The sequence below is a fragment of the Pelophylax lessonae genome (genome assembly GCF_965119305.1).
Source record: "Pelophylax lessonae genome assembly, chromosome: 2".
Taxonomy (NCBI): domain Eukaryota; kingdom Metazoa; phylum Chordata; class Amphibia; order Anura; family Ranidae; genus Pelophylax; species Pelophylax lessonae.
The window spans coordinates 288,893,966-288,915,848 of NC_138769.1; the positions used below are offsets into that span (position 1 = coordinate 288,893,966).

The 21,883-nt window shown below is 50.5% G+C and overlaps 1 protein-coding gene across 1 annotated transcript in view; it reads right to left on the reverse strand.

The window, feature by feature from the left end:
- Positions 1 to 21,883, reverse strand: part of GSTM4 (glutathione S-transferase mu 4) — a 238,714-nt gene that overhangs the window by 203,488 nt on the left and 13,343 nt on the right. The window contains exons 3-4 of the mRNA XM_082247306.1: positions 18,909 to 18,973; positions 17,095 to 17,176 (exon numbers count right to left, since the gene is read on the reverse strand). Of these exons, the coding sequence (XP_082103432.1) occupies positions 17,095 to 17,176; positions 18,909 to 18,973 (147 nt within the window). The remainder of the gene's footprint in view (positions 1 to 17,094; positions 17,177 to 18,908; positions 18,974 to 21,883) is intronic.

The window sequence follows — 21,883 nt, forward strand, 5'->3', positions numbered from 1 at the left end:
CATCAGTGACCCCCCCCCCTCAGACTGGCTGGGCAGCAGTGTCACTGACCTCCTCTTAGGTGCACCATGCTCTGGTTTTATCCTGTAGTCTCCTCTCCCCAGTCCACACATGTCTGACTTCTCCTGTGATCCCCATCCTGACAGCACTCCCACTTTTGACTCCTCTCCAGACCCCCTCAGAGACTGCAGACATGATAAAAGACAAGAGATGGTCAGAGATTACAGGCATGATAGAAGAGATGGTTAGAGGCTGTGGACATAGTACAGGAGGTGGTCAGAGGCTGTGGACATGGTGCAGGAGATTTTCAAAGGCTGTGGACATGGTGCAGGAGATTTTCAAAGGCTGTGGACATGGTGCAGGAGGTGGTCAGAGGATGCGGACATGATACAGGAGATGGCCAGAGACTGCGGACATGAAACAAGAGACGGTCAGAGACTGCGGACATGAAACGAGACGGTCAGAGACTGCGGACATGAAACAAGAGACGGTCAGAGACTGTGGACATGATACAGGAGATGGTCAGAGACTGTGGACATGATACAGGAGATGGTCAGAGACTGTGGACATGATACAAGAGATGGTCAGAGACTGTGGACATGATACAAGAGATAGTCAGGGACTGCGGACATGATAGAAGAGAAGGTCAGAGACTGCAGACATGATAGAAGATAGAAGAGCACTAGGGGGGGCCGGAGAGCACAGGGGAAGCAGAGAGCACTGGAGGAGCTGAAGGGCATGGGGGGGGGGGATAGAGAGAATTAAGGGGGGGTTTGGAAAGCATTGCAGGGGGGTTGGAAGGCGCAGGGGGGTGGAGAGCACTGGGGGGGGGGGCAGGCAGAGAAAACAAGGGAACTGGAGAGCACAGGGGGAGGGGGGGGGGGGAACTGGAGAGCACTGTCTGGGGGGGGGGCAGGAAATCACTGAGGGGGGAGCCAGGGAGCACAGGGGGGTGGAGAGCACTGGGGGAGCCAGACTAAGAGCACAGAGGGGGCTAAGAGCAGGGGGAGGTAAAGAGCACTGGGGGAGTTAATAGCACTGGGGGGGGGGGTTAACAGCACTGAGGGGGGGGGTTAACAGCACTGAGGGGGGGGGGGTTAACAGCACTGAGGGGGGGGGGTTAACAGCACTGAGGGGGGGGGGGTTAACAGCACTGAGGGGGGGGGGTTAACAGCACTGAGGGGGGGGGGGTTAACAGCACTGAGGGGGGGGGGGTTAACAGCACTGAGGGGGGGGGGGGTTAACAGCACTGAGGGGGGGGGGGTTAACAGCACTGAGGGGGGGGGGGTTAACAGCACTGAGGGGGGGGGGGGTTAACAGCACTGAGGGGGGGGGGTTAACAGCACTGAGGGGGGGGGGTTAACAGCACTGAGGGGGGGGGGTTAACAGCACTGAGGGGGGGGGGGTTAACAGCACTGAGGGGGGGGGGGTTAACAGCACTGAGGGGGGGGGGGTTAACAGCACTGAGGGGGGGGGGGTTAACAGCACTGAGGGGGGGGGGTTAACAGCACTGAGGGGGGGTGGGTTAACAGCACTGAGGGGGGGTGGGTTAACAGCACTGAGGGGGGGGGGTTAACAGCACTGAGGGGGGGGGGTTAACAGCACTGAGGGGGGGGGGTTAACAGCACTGAGGGGGGGGGTTAACAGCACTGAGGGGGGGGGGGGTTAACAGCACTGAGGGGGGGGGGGTTAACAGCACTGAGGGGGGGGGGTTAACAGCACTGAGGGGGGGGGGGTTAACAGCACTGAGGGGGGGGGGTTAACAGCACTGAGGGGGGGGGGTTAACAGCACTGAGGGGGGGGGGTTAACAGCACTGAGGGGGGGGGTTAACAGCACTGAGGGGGGGGGGGTTAACAGCACTGAGGGGGGGGGGGTTAACAGCACTGAGGGGGGGGGGTTAACAGCACTGAGGGGGGGGGGGTTAACAGCACTGAGGGGGGGGGGTTAACAGCACTGAGGGGGGGGGGTTAACAGCACTGAGGGGGGGGGGTTATTGTCTTGCAATAGACAGCAGTCGGCCCGACACCGGTGTAGTCACTTACCCGGTCCTGTCGCCACCTGCGCTGCCGCTTTTTCCTCTGTGGGGAGTGCGGACATCAGTGTCTCTTTTTGGGGCAATTTCAGCCTTCTCGTAGCCGGAGAATCAGCCATGAGCTCACATGGACCCGGCATCTCCTCCACGCTGTGCCTCTTCCGGGTATCACTCGCTCCGCCTCTTCCGCCGGAACTTCCGGTCTCCATAGCGAGGCTTGATGCGCGCTCACTGGCGGGAAATTCGAAATTTCTTTACCGCCCAAAGGAGCTAATGGAGGAGACTTTCCTGCAGAGACAACAGGACTTCAGGTATAGAGGGACCTTCACTGTAAGGTAAACCGCACTACCTGGCATGTTGGCGACCTGAAAGTTCCTGTTTCCAGGATGCAGATAGGGAGGAACCTGCCATTAGGCTGACCGTAGCTGCCTTCCAGGGGTACCTCTCATACAGTCCTTTGCCTTCAGGTCAGTAATAAAACAAAAAAAAAAAAACAAACGTTCCGATGTGAGGTTGGAAACACAACTGAACTGAAGCTCAAGGATGGGTGGGACCTTTTTAACCGCTGCAAATTGTGTTTCCTGTGAGGCGGAGCCACAATCTCTCATATGTAGGCCGTCCTGGAAGGATGAAAGGAGAAAACGGAATTTTTGTAAAATCTTACCTGTAAAATTCCTTTCTCTGAGTCCTCCGACAGTCGCCGCCTCTTCATATTCGTCACATATGGGGTATTAGACTTTGCTCCGAAGGAGTAGCTAGGCAACAGAATATGTTAACATTAAAGCTTTTAACATATCCCACCCTCAAGGGGAGGTCCCCTCAGTCAATACCCTCCTACTTCCTGCAACCATATCTCAGTTTTAGTGGAATAGCAGTAGAGTATACAACCAAACCCCAAAAGAGGGGCGGGGCGGCGACTGTCGGAGGACTCAGAGAAAGGAATTTTACAGGTAAGATTTTACAAAAATTCAGTTTTCTCTTACGTCCTCCGACAGTCGCCGCCTCTTCATATTCGTCACATATGGGGACGTCCCAAAGCAGTGCAAACATGAGGGGTGGGAAACGCATCCGCGCCGAAAGGCAACGCAGTCTCCGCATCAAAGAAAGGAACCTTACCAAAGGAAGGAAACCAGCTGGGCAATAGAAAAAAACAAGTGCTCAACAGGAGCAACAACCCAGGAAAAGACAAAAAAAACAGGGGATACAAAACTTATCCCAACAGCCAGAGGTCCCTAACAAGGGACCCTAGGGAACTGCCGCACTAAGAACCTTGCGGCCAAAGGAAGCATCCGCCGATGCCTGAACATCTACCTTGTAGAATCTTGTGAAAGTGTGTACGGTCGACTAGGTCGCCGCCTTACACACCTGGGCTACAGAAGCCCCATGACGACAGGCCCAAGACGTACTCAAAGATCTAGTAGAGTGCGCCTTCACAGGCACAGGGGGAACCTTCCCCTGCAAAGCATAGGCCTGTTCAATGGTCTGCCTGATCCATTTTGTGATGGTAGAGGCCGAAGCCGCCATGCCCTTCCGAGGACCCTCTGGAAGAACAAACAAGGAGTCCGTCTTTCGAAAAGACTCAGTCGATGTAAGGTAAAACCCTTATCGCCCGAACAACATCCAGAGAATGCAATCTCACCTCCTTTGGATAATTAGGCTTCGCGCACAGCGAAGGTAAGACAATATCCTCATTAAGATGGAATTCCGAAACTCGTTTCGGCAGAAAAGAAGGATTAGGTCGTAAGACCACCTTATCCAAATGAACAACCAGGTACGGAGACTTGCAGGACAAAGCTGCCATCTCCGACACTCTGCGAGCCGAAGTGATCGCCACCAAAAAGGCGACCTTTTTGAACATAGACAACGAGATCTCCCTGATCTGTTCAAAAGGAGCACGTTGCAACACAGACAGAACGAGATTCAAGTCCCAAGGGGGCAAAGGATCCCTCCTAGGAGGAACCAGATGCCGCACACCCTGAACAAAAGTGCCAACCAAGGAGTTGGAAGCCACGGGACGTTGAAACAGAATGGCCAGTGCAGACACCTGACCCTTTATCGTAGCCAGCGCCAAACGCTGATCAACACCCGTTTGAAGAAAAGACAGCACACGGGAAACCGAGTACGTGCGGGGTGAAAACCCCCTGGACTCACACCAGGCAAAATAGGCCTTCCAACTACAGTTATAAACCTTCCCAGAGGAAGACTTCCTCGCGTTGATCAAAGTATGAACGACCTCTGGAGAGAGACCCCTCTCCTTCAGGACCTCGGTCTCAACAGCCAGGCCGTCAAAGCCAGCGACTGTAAAGCAGGATGGTATATCGGTCCTTGAGACAGTAGATCGTCTCGAAGAGGCAGACGCCACGGAGCGTCGACCGCCAGATTCACGAGGTCTGCGTACCAGGACCGGCGAGGCCAGTCCGGTGCCACAAGAATCACCGTGCTGCGGTCCGAGTGTAACCTGCGAAGGAACCTGGACAGCAACTGAATCGGTGGAAACGCGTACATCAGCCTGTACTGATGCCACGGGGCCACTAACGCGTCCGACGCGTCTGCCCGAGGGTCGCGCGTCCTTGCCACGAACCTTTTCACCTTGTTGTTGAGACGAGACGCGAACAGGTCCACATCTGGAAGACCCCACTTCGCGCACAACATCTGGAAGACAGCCGGGTGGAGAGACCATTCCCCCTGATCCAGGGTCTGGCGACTCAGATAGTCCGCCTGCCAATTCTCCACTCCCGGAATGTGAACCGCCGTTATCGCCGGGACATAAGTCTTGGCCCAAGACAGAATGTCGGCCACTTCTCGAGCCGCTCGGGCACTCCTGGTGCCCCCTTGGTGGTTGATGTAGGCCACCGCCGTGGCATTGTCCGTCTGCACCCGAACCGGGCAGCCCTGCAGCCGGTCCGTCCAGCGATGTAGACAGAGCTTTATCGCACGCAATTCCAGAATGTTGATCGGCAGGGAAGACTCCCCCTCCGACCAAGTTCCCTGGGCGGATAGAACGCCCAGAACACCACCCCAGCCCGACAGGCTGGCATCCGTGGTGATCACCGTCCACGAGACAGGACGAAACGACTTGCCCCCGGACACCATCGGGGACTGGAGCCACCACAGAAGGTTTCTTCTGGTGCGATGACTCAACGAGATTTGAAGATCCAGAGATTGAGGTCGCCCGTCCCACCTGGACAGGATCTCCGCTTGGAGACCCCGCGTGTGAAACTGGGCGAAGGGAATCGCCTCGAAAGCCGAGACCATCAATCCCAGACATCTCATGCACGTCCGCAGAGACGAGTGCGGAACGTCCCTGAGGGACCTGACTTCCTCCTGAAGAGTTCTGAGTTTGTCTTCCGGCAGGAAGACCTTCGCCTGCACCGAGTCCAGAATCATTCCCAGGTAGGGAAGACGAACCGACGGACTCAGTGTCGACTTTGGAAAATTTATCGTCCAACCAAACTCCTGCAGAGTTTGCATCGTGACAGACAGGTCCTTCTCCAGACCCTGGCTGGTCGCAGACCAAACCAGAATGTCGTCCAGATACCCCAGGACAGAAATGCCCTGGGCTCTCAATAATGCCAGAACCGGTGCAAGCACCTTGGTGAAGACCCGCGGAGCCGAGGCGAGACCAAAAGGCAACGCCACGAACTGGTAGTGATCCTCCGCAATGGCAAATCGAAGGAACCTCTGGTGACCCTCGAAAATGGGGATGTGAAGATACGCATCCTTCAAATCGATGGAGGCCATGAATTCCCCCGGAACCAGGGCAGCCACCACCGACCGCAGGGATTCCATGCGGAACTTGCGAACCCGCACAGAGCGGTTCAGAGCCTTCAAGTCCAGAATTGGACGAACCTTGCCCTTCTTTCTGGGCACGGTGAACAGATTGGAATAAAACCCCCGAAATCTGTCCCGATGAGGCACCGGAACCACCACTCCCTGAGCCCTCAGGTCCCGCACCGCCAGGTGCAGGTCCCGCAAACGCTCGAGACAGTTGAAGATTTGAGGGAAAAAATCTGCTCTCCGGCCGAGAGAGAAACTCGATCTCGTAACCAGATCGGACGATCTCCTGAACCCACCTGTCCCGCACACGGGCCAACCAGGGTTGAAGAAAACCGAGCAAGCGTCCCCCCACCCCAAAACTGGGTGAGGGCGCCCCTTCAGGCCGAACTGTTATGGGCTGCAGATCCGGATTGGCCAGACTTCTGTTTCCCAGACCAGGGCTTCTTCTTAGAGCCTTGACCTTTGAACGGCTTGCCCTTGTAGTGCGGCCGAAAGGCACGAAAGGACCCCTGAGGGGGCCGAAAATTAGCATGCTTCTTCCCAGAAGCCCCCTTAGCCTTGGGGAAATGGGGCAAGAGAGTGCTCTTACCCCCGGTGATCCCCTTAATCAACACATCCAAGGACTCCCCAAAAAGGTGAGACTAATCATAAGGTAGATTGGCTAAGGTCTTACGCGAAGATTGGTCCACCGACCAACATTTTAACCAAACCAGGCGGCGAGACAACACCGCCACGCTGTGCACACGTGCAGCCAATGGAACCAGGTCCAGGTCCGCATCACACAGATACATGACACCCTGGTGGATTTGATCCACCATATCCAGGGTCGCCGGCGAGGCCGAGTCGGCCACTAGGACGCGCCTAAGCATCTGCGTCCAACTTGCGATCGCCTGGGCCGCCATGAGAGAAGCAAACAGAGCTTTAAGCATAGAACCCGTAACAGAATAAGTATGACGGGCAAGAGACTCCAATCTCCTATCCGTGGCATCACAGAACACAGGGGAATCCTCTGCAGGAATCGCAGTGGCCTTGTTTAAAACCGCAATTGCGTGATCCACTGGGGGAGGTACACACCACCTTTCATCAGTGGAAGGCGAGAAAGGATAACGCAGCTTGAACCTACTTGGTACAGCAAAAGGTTTGCGCAGATTGCGCCATTGTTCCTTAACAGCGCGCTGAAAATCATCATTGCAGGGAAAAACCTGCGGAGTCCTGCGTTTTCTCTGCGTCCCATAAGCCGCCAAGGCAGCGGGGGGACACACTTCATCCTGCAAACGCAATGTTTGCTTTATGGAAGCAATCAATTCATCCATGATTGCAAGCTCTTCAGGCGAGCCAGGGGGAGAATTATCAACCCCCTCAACTTCAGCCTCCACTTCGGACCCCACTAGATCTAGGGAGGAGCGGGACCCCGATAAGGTTCACCCTCAGAATCAGAGGAAAGAGCAATTCTGGGTCTTTTAGTAGATTGAGCAGCCACCAGCATCTGCACCTGAGCAGCAAGGCCAGCCACAATAGTAGCTAAATCCCCCCCTGGGGGGGGAAACAGCGGTCCCCTGGCTTTCCACCAAGGCGGTAGGAAATTTGCCCTCCTGAGAATCCATTGCCCCTGTAATACCAGACAATAAAGGGTTAACTGCCCCTTTAAGCAAGCGCGGCAAGCGCAGCCCACCGCACCACACTCAAGCACAATGAGACCCCCACAGGGAATATGCAAACTGAACACAGGCAATGGATAGCAAGAACAGAAGGATAAAACCTGAGGAGACCCTCGCCGCTGCTGCTGCCTCGATCGGTGTTCCTGGAAAGAGGAAGTGATGCTGCCAGGGCGCTCTATGAAAGCCTATGGAGGCTACAAGAAAATGGCCGCCATGCATGTAAAACATGCGGCCGGAGCGAGTGTAGGCAAAATGGCCACCTCACCAATCATCCCTGCACCGAACAGGGATGGGTCGTTCACTGTGCCAGGAGCGTTACCTGGCTGAACGCTCGATGGCAGGCTGGGAAGCCACTGACCCACGACCAGGGGGGATCAGCCCGAGACCCAGCCCGCATGATCCTCTTCATCAGAAGAACTAACGCTGACAAAAATAACAGCTAAGTAAAAGGTAGAGAGAAAACTCAAACAAAATTTCAAAAAGAAGAAAGTCTGGGGCAGAAAGCCCCAGCACAGGAAAAGCCAGCCACTCCTGACAAGCTAGACATTAAAACTGGGATATCGTTGCAGTAAGTAGGAGGGTATTGACTGAGGGGACCTCCCCTTGAGGGTGGGATATGTTAAAAGCTTTAATGTTAACATATTCTGTTGCCTAGCTACTCCTTCGGAGAAAAGTCTAATACCCCATATGTGACGAATATGAAGAGGCGGCGACTGTCGGAGGACGTAAGAGAAAGATAAATTTTTCAACAGGACAACAACCCTAAGCACACAGCCAAGATTACAAAGAAGTGGCTACGGGACAACTCTGAATGTCTGAGTGGCCCAGCCAGAGCCCAGACTTGAATCTGATTGAACATTTCTGCAGAGATCAGAAAATGTCTGTGCTCTGACACTCCCCATCCAACCTAATGGAGTTTGAGAGGTTGTGCAGATTAATGGAAGAAAATGTTCAAAAATGCTTGTAGCATCATACGCAAAAAGACTTGAGGCTGTAATTGGTGCTTCAACAAAGTATTGAGACAAGGCTGTGAATACTTGTGGACAGGAATTTTATAATTTTGAAAAATTTTTAAAACCTACTTTTCCACACTTTCCAATGTGGAATAGTGAAGAGTTGTGAATACTTTCCGGATGCACTGTATATTGGACTGAACTGATCCCACGGCATTACCAGAGCACTCAATGTGGAGGTCTGAGGGGGTCCCTGGACCTGGCAACAAACCTGTCCAGTTTGTTGTGAAATCTGGAGGCTAGGAGATCCACATCAAGTGCCCCTCACCTGTGTCAAAGGGTTTGAAACCCCTACAGACAGAATAACTACTTCGCCTAATCCAGACACTGATGGCTGAGAAAGTAAACCTACTAATCTTAGATCTCAGATTTGGATGGCGTACAGGTTCAAAACACGTAGTTTTGCCTAAGGAGGATCAAATCTGCTGCTATGTGCATGACACATCTTCTGGTGCCTCCTTAATGGTGGATGAAGACCCAAGCCCTATTATTAGGCACCTCAACTATTGAGGGGCCCAGTGTTGAAATCACCCTCAGTTCTAGGATGATGGGAAGAAGGACTTCTTTCAGTGACCAAGTGCACTGTACCGAGAAGCCATTTAAGACTACTCACCAGCCTAATAGGCTGACATCTGTCATGAGAACCATCCTAGTTTCTGGAGGAAAGGGCTTCCCTGCCTTCAGCACTAGGCTGATTGATTACTTTCACAGGCTGAGGATCCAACAGAGCTCTGCAGCGTCTGCACTATCCACTAGGGAACAGGGATAGGAGAGACTGATCCTTCAGTAGGAGATGACTCAACCATGTGAATCCCTTGAGCATGGAGCAGAACTATAACTGGAGCAAGTACCTAGATAAAAACCAAGGGAACTATGGACAGGCCAAAGGGAAGGGTGACAATCTAGTAATGTTGATCACCCACCCAAAAACACACATAGTGTTGATGAGGAGAAATGATGGGAACTTGCAAGGATCTCAAATTTCCACTGAAGCCATAAGATTTCCAGGAAGGTGGGAGAAAATGACTGGCCTGGCAGCTTGCATGTGAAACTTATGAACCAGTAGGAGAGTTAAGCATTTTGAGATCCAGAATGGGTGAGACTCTTCCCATTGGTTTGGGAACCGTACACAGCTTTGAGCAAAAGCGTTGAAAGCATTCCTCTTTTGGTAAAAGAATCTTGCCTAACCTCAGGAGTTCTACTTCTAGAAGCATGAGCCTTCATTTTCTGGAGGAGGAAAATGGAATTTTTGTAAAATCTTACCTGTAAAATTCCTGTCTCTGAGTCCTCCGACAGTCGCCGCCATCTTCATATTCGTCACAATGGGTATTAGACTTTTCTCCGTAGGAGTAGCTAGGCAACAGAATATGTCAATATTAAAGCTTTTAACATATCCCCACCCCAGGGGGTGGTCCCCTCAGTCTATACCCTCCTGCTTCCTGTTTCCTGCTTCAGTTTCAGTGGAATAGCAGTAGAGTACCTAAACCCCAAAAGAGGGGCGGGGGCGGCGACTGTCGGAGGACTCAGAGAAAGGAATTTTACAGGTAAGATTTTACAAAAATTCCGTTTTCTTACGTCCTCCGACAGTCGCCGCCATCTTCATATTCGTCACAATGGGGACGTCCCAAAGCAGTGCAAACATGAGGGGTGGGAAACGCAGCCGCGCCTAAAAGGCAACGCAGTCTCCACATCAAAGAAAGTAACCTTACCAAAGGAAGGAAACCAGCTGGGCAACACGAGAAAAAAATTTGCTCAACGGGAGCAATAACCCAGGAAAAAAACAAATAACCCAGGGATAAAAAGAAATCCCAAACAGCCCAAAGGACCAAAACCAGGAACCCTAAGGGACCGCCGCACTAAGAACCTTGCGGCCAAAGGAAGCATCTGCCGATGCTTGAACATCCACTACGTGGAATAGAGTGAAGGTGTGCACGGTTGACCAGGTCGCCGCCCTACACACCTGGGCCACAGAAGCCCCATGACGACAGGCCCAAGACGTACTCAGAGATCTAGTAGAGTGCGCCTTCACAGGCATAGGGGAAACTTTTCCCCGCAAAGCATAGGCCTGTTCAATGGCCTGTCTGAACCAATTGGCGACGGCAGAAGCCGACGCCGCTACGCCCTTCCGAGGACCCCCGGAAGGACAAACAAAGAATCCGACCTGCGAAAAGATTAAGACGATTTTAGGCAAACCCTAATCGCCATGAACAGCATCCAAGGAGTGCAACTCCACCTCCTCCGGATGTTTAGACTTCGCACAAGGCGAAGGCAAGACAATGACCTCACTGAGGTGAAATTCCGAAACCCTCTTCGGAAAAAAAGAAGGGTTAGGTCGCAAGACCACCTTAACCAAGCGAGTGACCAGATACGGACAATGGCAGGACAAGCTGCCAGCTCCGACACTCTGCGAGCCGACGTGATCGCCACCAAAAAAGGTGACCTTCTAGGACAACATAGACAACGAGATCTACCTGATCCGTTCAAAAAAAGAACAAGATTCCAGTCCCAAAGAGGCAGAGGCACCCTCCTAGGAGGGACCAGATGCCCCCGAACAAAAAGTGCCAACCAAGGAGTTAGATGCCATAGGACGTTGAAAAAAGAACGGCCATCGCAGACACCTGACCCTTGAACGTAGCCAGCGCCAAACGCTGTCAACACCCTCTCGAAGGAAGGACAACACCCCAGACACCGACTATGGGCGAGGTGAAGACCCCCTGGACTCACACCAGGCAAAATAGGCCTACCAAGTACGGTAAAAGACCTCCCGAGGAAAAATTCCTTGCGTCTATCAAAGTGTGAATGACCTCAGGGGAGAGACCCCTATCCCTCAGGACCTCGGTTTCAACAGCCAGGCCGGCAAAGCCAGCGACTAAGGCTGGATGAAATATCAGCCCTTGAGACCAGAGATCTTCCCGAAGAGGCAGACACCACGGGGCGTCGACCGCCAAATGCACGAGGTCTGCGTACCAGGACCGGCAAGGCCAGTCCGGTGTCACAAGAATCACTGTGTTTCGGTTCCGAGTCCAACCTGCGAAGGAACCTGGGCAGCAATTGAAAAACGGTGAAAACGCATACATCAGTCGGTACGGATGCCACGGAGCTACCAACGCGACTGACGCGTCTGCCCGAGGATCGCGTGGCCTTGCCACGAACCTGTTCACCTTGCTGTTCAGACGAGACGCGAACAGGTCCACCCCCGGAAGACCCCACTTCGCGCACAACATCTGGAGAACATCCGGACGGAGGGGCCATTCCCCCTGGTCCAGGGACTGGCGGCATCTGATAATCCGCCCGCCAGTTCTCCACCCCCGGAATGCGAACCGCCGATATCGCCGGGACATGAGTCTCGGCCCAAGACAGAATGACGGCCACTTCCCGAGCCGCCCGGGCTCTCTTGGTGCCCCTTGGCGAAAGACGTAAGCCGCCGCCGTGGCAATGTCCATCTGCACCCGAACCGGACAGCCCTGCGGCCCGTCCGGCCAACGATGAGGCAGAGATTCATCGCACGCAATTCCAGAATGTTGATCGGAAGGGAGGATTCCGCCTCCGACCAAGTTCCCTGGGCGGACAGAACGCCCAGAACACCACCCCAGCCCGACAGGCTGGCATCCATGGTGACCACCGTCCATGAGAGAGGACGAAGAGACTTGCCCCCCGACACCGCCGGGGACTGGAGCCACCACAGAATATCCCTTCTGGTGCGATGGCCCAACGAAATCTGGAACCAGAGATTGCGGTCGCCCGTCCCACCTGGACAGGATCTCCGCTTGGAGACCCCGCGTGTGAAACTGGGCGAAGGGAATCGCCTCGAAAGCCGAGACCATCAATCCCAGACATCTCATGCGCGTCTGGAGTGACGAGCACGGAACGTCCCTGAAGGAACTGACTTCTCCCGAAGAGTCCTGAGTTTGTCGTCCGGTAGGAAGACCTTTGCCTGGACCGGAGTCCAGAATCATTCCCAGGTAGGGAAGACGAATCGACGGACACAGCGTCGACTATGGAAAATCAATCGCCCAACCAAACTCCTGAGAGTCAGCATCGTGAAGGACAGGTCCTCCTCCAGACCCTGGCTGGTCGCAGACCGAACCAGAATAACTTCCAGATACCCCAGGACAGAGATGCCCTGGGCTCTCAACAAAGCCAGAAACCGGTGCAAGCACTTTGGCGAAAAAAACCCGTGGAGCCGAAGCGAGACCAAAAGGTAACGCCACGATTGGTAATAATCCTCCGCAATGGGGAATCGAAGTCACCTCTGGTGACCCACAAAAAAAAAAAAAAAATGGGATGTGAAGGCACGCATCCTTCAAGTCGATGGAAGTCATGAATTCCCCCGGAACCAGGGCAGCCACCACCGACCGCAGGGATTCCATGCGGAACTTGCAAACCCGCACAAAGAGGTTCAGAGCCTGGAAGTCCAGAATTGGACGTACCCTGTCCTCCTCCTAGGGCACAGTGAACAGATTGGAAGAGAACCCCCGAAACCTGTCCCGATGAGGCACCGGAACCACCTGAGGGAAAAAATCTGCTCTCCGGCCGGGAGAGAAAACTCGATCTTGTAACCAGAACGAACGATTTCCTGAACCCACCTGTCCCGAACACGGGCCAACCAGGGTTGAAGAAAAACCGAGCAAGCGTCCCACCACCCCAGAACTGGGTGAGGGTGCCCCTTCAGGCCGCATTGTTATGGGCAGCGGATCCGGACTGGCCCGACTTATGCTTACCCGACCACGGCTTCTTTTGGGAGCCTTGGCCTTTGAATGGTTCTCCCCTATAGGGCGACCGAAAGGCACGAAAGGACCCCTGAGAGGGCCGAAAAGAAGCATGCTACTTACCATGAGCAGCCTTAGCCTGGTGGGATCGGGGCAGGAGCGTGCCCTCACCACCCGCGACCCCCTTTATCAGTGCATCCAAGGATTCGCCAAAAAAGCGAGATCCATCATAGGGCAGATTGGCTAAGGTCTTGCGCGAAGATTGGTCCACAGACCAACACTTCAACCAAACCAGGCGGCGAGACAATACCGCCACACTGTGTACACGTGCAGCCAACGGTACTATATCCAGGTCCGCATCACACAAATACACGACACCCTGATAGATTTTATCCACCATATCCAATGTCGCCGGTGAGGCTGAATCAGCCACCAGGACGCGCCTGAGTCCAATTCGCGACAGCCTGGGCTGCCCTAAGCGAAGCAAATAGAGCCTTTAGCATAGAACCCGTAATAGAGTAAGCATGACGGGCAAGAGACTCCAGCCTCCTGCCCGTAGCATCCCGGAACACCGAGGTATCCTCTGCAGGAATCGCAGTGGACCTATTCATCAGTATCGGGCGTGAAAGGATAACGCAGCCTGAACCTACTTGGTACAGCAAAAGGCTTGCGTATATTGCGCCATTGTTCCTTAACAGCACGCTGAAAATCATCAGTGCAGGGAAAGACCTGCGACGTCTTGCGTCTTTTCTGCGTCCCATAAGCTGCCAGGGCAGCAGGAGGACGTGGTTCAACCCGCAAACGCAGTGTTTGCTTTATAGAAGCAACCAATTCATCCATGAGTGCAAGCTCTTCAGGCGAGCCAGGGGGAGAATTATCCACCCCTTCTACCTCAGCCTCCACCTCGGACCCCACAAGACCCAGGGAGGAACGGGACCCCGATAAGGAGACCCCAGCTATAGCAGCCCCATCACCAGCACCCTCTGTCAGACGAGATTGAAAACTCTGGGTCGTTGTGTGGATTGAACAGCCACAAGCATTAGCACCTGAGCAGCAAGATTAGCCACAACCGCAGCCAAAACCCCCCCTGGGGGGGAAAACAGCCCTTGGTCACCCACCAAGTGGTAGGAAATTTGTGTCCCTGAGAATCCATTGCCCCAATGATAAGCCGGAAAATAAAGGGTTAATTGCCCCTTAAACAAGCACGGCGAGCGCTGCCCGCCGCACACACAGGCACAATTTTTACCCCCACCGGGAGAAAAAGGCTCAACACAGGCAAGGATAAAGGGATAGGGAGGTAAAAACCTGTAGAGACCATCGCTGCTGCCGCCTCGATCGGTGCACCCAGGGAGAGGAAGCGATGCAACACAGGGCGCTCCATGAAAGCCTATGGAAGGCTACAAGAAAATGGCCGCCCCGCAGTGATACCATGCGGCCGGAGCGAGCGCTGCCAAAATGGCGCCGTTTGGCGCCGTTTGGCGCCGAAACCGCCGCTCCTCCACCTCAGCGAGGTGGACCAAACATAGCATAGCATGTAAAAACATGGCGGACCGCCGCAGCGGTCGCTGGAAGTGCCCCAAACATGATAAAAATCATGCCCCACAGCACACAGCCGTTCACACATACACAAACTGACACAGACAGTGCAGCACAGCCCCCCCCCCCCCCCTCCTTGCAGCCCACAGCATGCAGCCAGAGAGATAGGGATTTCAATAGTGTGAGCACAGGCAGGGTTACACAGTCCCAGACTGACACCCCCCCAACAGACAGGTCCCCACATAGATACACTTACTTCCTAATGGCGTGGGGAACCCGCACAGGCGAACAAGCCTCTGCGCATGTGGCAGGGAGAGTCGCATCCAGGATGCAAAAAAAAATCGGGGTTAAGAAACCGCACAGCGTCCAGTGAGGTAGCCACCTCACCAATCATCCCTGCACCGAACAGGGGTTCACTGTGCCAGGAGCGTTACCTGGCTGAACGCTCGATGGCAGGCTGGGAAGCCACTGACCCACATCCTGCGACCAGGGGGGGATCAGCCCGAGACCCAGCCCGCACGAATCCTCTTCATCAAAAGAACTAACTAATGCTGACAAAAAGAACAGCTAAGTAAAGAGAGAGAAAAAACTCAAACAAAAAATCAAAAAAGAAGATAAAGGCTGAGACAAAATGCCCCAGCATAGAGAGATCCAGCTACTCCTGACAAGCTAGACATTGAAACTGAAGCAGGAAACAGGAAGCAGGAGGGTATAGACTGAGGGGACCACCCCCTGGGGTGGGGATATGTTAAAAGCTTTAATATTGACATATTCTGTTGCCTAGCTACTCCTACGGAGCAAAGTCTAATACCCATTGTGACGAATATGAAGATGGCGGCGACTGTCGGAGGACGTAAGCGAAAATACTTTTACCCACTGTGTTCTCCTTGAGGAGGGTCCAAATTGCTCACTGTGTTCGCCTTGAGGAGGGTCCAAATTGGAGTTACCTTATTCACTATTTCCCTAACCAGTATTTAGGCAATGCTTCCTGCACATGTGGATGGAGAGAAGACTCATCCTGGAATCTGGTGAAGATTATCCGCCGAGCCATTTACACAGTAGCATAAGGCCATTTGTAAGATGTCTAGTTAACTATAGATTGAAGCATTCATTATGGTAGGGCTAGGATCCCGTACAATGAGCCAAGTCCAATCAGATGGATTCTTTACCCCTAACCCACCCTTCTTCTGTTCTTCCGCTACCCTTCTACTCCTTTCCCTCTCCTTCCACACACCCCCCCTTTCCCCCACCTTCTCTGACCAACATCCTCATACCAAACTCCCTTATCTCCCATTCTCTCCCTTTTCTGTGACTATCATCCAAACTTTACACTACTAAGCCATGTCTGCCCTCCAAGTCCTTAATGTCCACGACCTTGGCACCCCAGAAAAACATTGAATGATACTCACCAACCTATGCAAACAAAGCTCAGGTGGCCTCTCTCTCGAAGCAGTGCTTTTCCTTGCCCACAAAATACCATCATTAAAAAACTGATACTCCTTCGCCTCTTAATTCTGACTCCACTGATGAATCTAGGAACAATGAGCAATCCCCTCACTCAGAGTTCCTTTTACATTCATAGAGGACTACAAAGTCACAGAAGGATGCTCAACATGGATATCCAAAATCCTTACCCAGATTCCCCACCTCCAACAAATACTTTATTTGGACCAAGTGGGCTTCATGCCCACCAAAGTCAGAGATGGCGCTATCCAGCAATTAACATCACCCATGTGGCTCTAAGGCTGACCAATCTTATCTTTTAGGCCTTCAACAAAAAGTCAACTGGTCCATCAGCCTCACCCTAAAGTATATGTGAAGTGAACCCTTACATTGTAAAACAAACCATTCAGTTTAAAATAGAAATGAAAAGGCAAAACATCTGCGTATGCATTAAAAAAAAATAATGCCTAGCATGGTCAATTTTTATAGAAAAACAGAGGGACTGGCAGGAACAGCAGGGAATTCACACAAAGAAAGCAATACAAAACAAGATACTTTTATTAAAAAGTACATGGTACAGCAGGCACATATCAGGAATATAAAATGTTGGCCAGGTAAAAACCTCACATGTTAAAGCTAGCCAGGTGGAAAAATGTCCTAGTTCCACTGATAGAACACATAAATAAATTAAAAATTTAGATAATCCCTGCATCAACAATCGCTGAGGTTATCACCTATACAGTAAGTGTTAATATCCAGTATTATTTTGGGCATCTAGGAATGCATCCAGTCCTTTTTTTAAACTATTTACTGCGTGTACACGGTTAGGCTTCTTGGATTACAAATTGCTCCTAATATACCCCAATACCCGTTCCACTCCAGACCAATAGGAGGGAAACTACAAAGCACTCAACAGGTGATACTCACCCAATCCATGCTTGCGAGCAATGTAGCGCAGAATTGTGTTACTCTGTGTAAGCTTAATATTACCATCTATAAGGTATGGCAGCTGTAAAAAGAACAATTTTACAATTATTTAGGTCAGTAAAACCGCTTCATTATAATAAACCTGCATTGTTAAAGTATTTCCCTGTTAGTTTTTTGGTGCTTGACATTTGTGTGTAGAGCTTTGGTTGCAAAGATTAAATGTAAATTTAGGTCTAATAAGCTAGTTGTCTCCAAACTATCACCTACATTCACATATTCTTAGTAAAAATTCACTTTACAAATAAGTCAGTTTTTCATAAAAATTTTTTGTCACTTCCTGTCTACGTGCTAGGCTCGGCATCTGCTGAATATTATGCTGGCCCAGCTTCCTGACAGTTGCAACAGTGAACCGTGCCCATCCGATGTGCATTGGCTGCTTGTAGTCTCCATCAGAAGAGAAAATGACAGGAAGACGACACAGGAGCACAACTGGGTGAGAGTGGTCACCCCATAACAGGAAATGCCTGTACAAGGGCATTCATGGTGGGATCACCAGATGTTTTAATGTAAAGCTACAGATTTAAAAATAATTTTAAGCCCCCTGTTAACATTGGAGCGACTGGTCATGCGATTTGATAAGTAAAAAATGGCATGACAAGTCCCAGCCTACTGTCAGCAATCGCTCTGCTCAAATTGGTGCGGCGCTGACTTTGTAGTGCCACAACGATTTGAAAAAGGTTGTACATGCACTACTTTGCGTGCATGAAACCGCACAACTGTCTTCAAGTTTGCACTGAGATGCGGTTTTGAAATCATGCTATTTCAGATGAAGTTGCACAATTTCAAAGCCGCAGTCAATGTGAACTGGGGCTAAAAAGTGTTGAAATGATAATACAACGCTAAAGATTATATGAGTGGTTAGTGATAAGGTTTACATCTGTGTTAGGGCCCTTTCACACGGGCGCTCCGTATGTCCGCAAATCATCCTATTTTTTTGCGGATGATTTGCCGACATAATGCAAGTCTATGGCATTGCGGATGTCAGCGGAATACCATCCGCTGACATCCGATTTTCTTCCTGTCAGTTCTGTTCCGTTTTTTGGAACTGAACAAAACCCTATTTTTGTTCCGTCCAAAAAACGGAAAGGAAGGAAAATCGGATGTCAGCGGTGTCATCCGCTGACATCCGCAAACCCCCATAGACTTACATTATGTCCGCATATCATCCGCAAACGGATGGGATGATATGCGGGCATACGGAGCGGATGACAGAAATGTCATCCGCTCCGTGGAAAAAAAAAAAAAAAGGACCGCAGCGGAGCTCTCACACGGAGCGGCCGTCTGAAAGAGCCCTTAACCTACTTTCTCCCTGAACATAAACATCAATAAAACACCAACAATTTTAACCCCTAAAAAGGAAATCTACACTATCAACTGAAGCTTAAGTAAACCTGTCACAAACCTATACAAAGTGGAAGATGAATGAAAACTGCATGTGAGAATGATCAGTACATCTAATCCGCCTCTTATAAATAGCTAAAAAGATCATCGGTGTTAGTGGACATTTATCTAGGAGGCAGAAACTGCATACATTGCTCAAGGAATCCCTAACAAAAGACTGCTCTAAACTATTGGGACACTTGCTTCTTCACACACCAATTCATACCATGTCCTGAATCAAATATTCAGCAGAAAAACTTCAGTACTGTAAACTTCAACTCCGCAATTTACACTCTCTGAATAAATGCTAAATCATGTGTATTTTTCTACGATAATGCCCCCACCCCCTTTCCTCTACTTGCAATGTTACTTACATTTGGAAAATCCAAACCCAGCTTTTCCTTCTCATCCAGCCACTGACTCCTATCATAGTCTGGTGCTGTGAAAACAAATATTTTTAATATGGTCACATGAATCTTATCATTTGTGCAGGTCTAGAGCAGTTTCTTGTAAATGCCAATGCAGTAAAAGCTAAATTCCAGGAATTCAGCTTCTTTGTACAATTATAAAGGCACACTATAATTTAAGTCCAGTGAGGTTTATGACACCTCCTAGGCCAGGGGTCTTCAAACTATGGCCCTCCAGTTGTTCAGGAACTACAATTCCCATCATGCCTAGTCCTGTCTGAATGTCAGAGTTTTACAATGCCTCATGGGATGTGTATTTCTGCAACAGCTGGAGGGCCGTAGTTTGAGGATCCCTGTCCTAGGCTTATTGTAACCGCCAGTTCATCAGATAGGAAGAAATGTCAATGGCCTCATCCTGTTACAGGAGAGTAGCAGAAGCTGCTATGCCTCCCCTCCTCCAACCCAATCACAGAAGCCATGGTATTATGTGAATACATTCACAGAATGCCAAGGATTCTGTGAATTGGCAGCAGAGAGGAGGGGAGGGCAAAGCTGCTCTGTGTTTTTCCTCTCCCAGATCCCTGGAGTCTCTCTCAGGCACAGCAATAAACCTAAATACTAGAGATACGCCCTGGAAATGTCATGTGCCTTTTTTTTTCCCCTTAACTCATAGTATGCCTTCATTTTTTACAAAGATATTCAATTTCTCAAATTCATCTTTAAATGTCACAATACATACATTGGATCATGCAGGTTACATTGTAGATAATTTATACCAGTTACTCCTCCTACTTACTGAATTATTAAAATATATGTTACGTAAAAACTTTTTTTTTTTATAAATATGCCTGGTAAGCCTATCCTAGACTGCAGCGTCACACTTGTTTGCAAGTGATGCTTTCAATGTTTTAGAACATGTTTTAACAAGGCTCTCCAAAAAAGGCGGCATTACCTAGCACCAACATTCAAAAAGGTACACTTCAAATCTTTTTTTTGGTCTTTGTTAGAGCAGAGCTAGATTTGGACCAATGCTGCAGTAGAGTTTTACAATGGAAAAGGATAAGGGAACTTGTCAGAAAGTATGTTAATTGTGCCTGAATATACAAGCTATAGAGCCCTTATTCTCTTCCTTACTTGGGGTTGATTTACTAAATGGAGTTTACGCTGCTTACTTAACCACTTAACCTCCCTAGCGGTATGATTCTGTCAGGAATTCTGTACCAAAAGTGGTACAATTCTTTGCATGGAAATTTGGCGTTATGTATTAAAGGCCTACAATTCTTAGTAATTACTGACTTAAAACTTACCAAAACAAGACTCTAGTAGACATCCCAGATGTGATGAATTTGAAAACACAAACACATGAATTATAATCTAATCAATAATAGAATTTTATTCAATAATGCAATGAAAAATAATGAAATTTGTCAAAGAAATTCAATACACATCCTGAGTGTGAAACAGTTTGAAGCATGGAACTAGACAAAGTCCAACGTTGCAATCTGGACAATAGTACCTTGTTTCCTTTCTGACTTTTCTTCCATTGCCATCCTTCTTAGAACAGCAGACGACGCACATCCTGGTAGGCGCTAACTTTTTTGGGGTGGGCGGTACAAAGTCCACAAAATGACGGCCTGTCAGGCGTTCTGGATTGCCAACGTCAACAGCGCGTCGTCCGGGTCTGTTAGCAGATACTGATGATAGTGTCGGGTGGTTGACGAAAATCTGCTCAGCCACCTTCCAGATAAAGTCCGAATGAACAAGGGGTATGGTAGTTTTGGCTTTGTAAAGGATATAGGCGTTCCAAAGGCACTGTTCAAGGAGATGCCTAAAAATCTTTTCGTAGTACTTTTGTTGCTTCCGCATCGCCGGGTAAAAGGTCATTGCCTGATCGGCTCGGTCGACACCTCCCATCGTGTGATTGTAGTCGATCACGACTTGCGGCTTCAGCATATCTGTTCCATGTTTTGTGCGGACCATGGCAGTGGAGGTGCTGTGCACGGTGCTCATGAGACACACATCCTTTTTGTCTCGCCACCGCATTGCCATCATTTTACCCTTTTGAAAGGCAACCATCTCTCCTTTTTTAGCTTTTTCCTGCTAAACATTGATGGCATGTCACGCCGGTTTGGCCTAACAGTACCATACCCATTTGTTTTGTTTAGGAGCAAAACTTCATAAAGTTCCGGAGAGGTATAAAAATTGTCCGTTGTCACGCAATATCCCTGGTTCAGCAGTGGGTCCAGCAGTGAAAGGACAGAGGATGTGGCCATCCCATAGCCGCTGTACTTGGGATTGAACTTTGTACCTTTCCCGGTGTAAATTATAGCATTCTATATATATCCTGTGGACGACTCACAGAGCATGTAAAATTTGATCCTGAACCGCGCTTTTTTGGATGCAATAAATTGTCCCTTGTAGGCCATGAGACTTTCGTCCACACTGACATCCCTGTCTGGCACATAGGTCCGCTGGAAGTTGGTGACAATCATTTGGCACACCTCCCAGATTTTTTTGAGTTTGGGCGCAGGATGCGTGGCCTCAAACTCCTCGTTGTTAGCAAAATGCAAATTTTTCATGATCAGAGAAAAACAGTACTCGGACATCACTGTGCCAAAAAAGGAGTGGCCAGCATCTTATTGGTGGTCCAATACCATTTCTGGAGCGGTTTCCCCACCACCCCCTGAAGGATGAGGAGTCCCAGAAACTTCCAGATGTCCTCTTTACTGACCGGTTCCCATTTTCTGGATCGGGAAAATCTGGCACACAGCGTAGCGGATTGCTGCTCATGGTAGCGGTTGGTTTCAGTGACTATTTTTAGAATTACCTCCTCAGTTAGAAATAACTTCAGGTACGCCAGAGGGTTGTCACTCTCCACATCAACCTTCATCCCAGGAGATCCAGTGAAACGGAATCTCGGGGGCGCTGCCTGCTCCGCATCG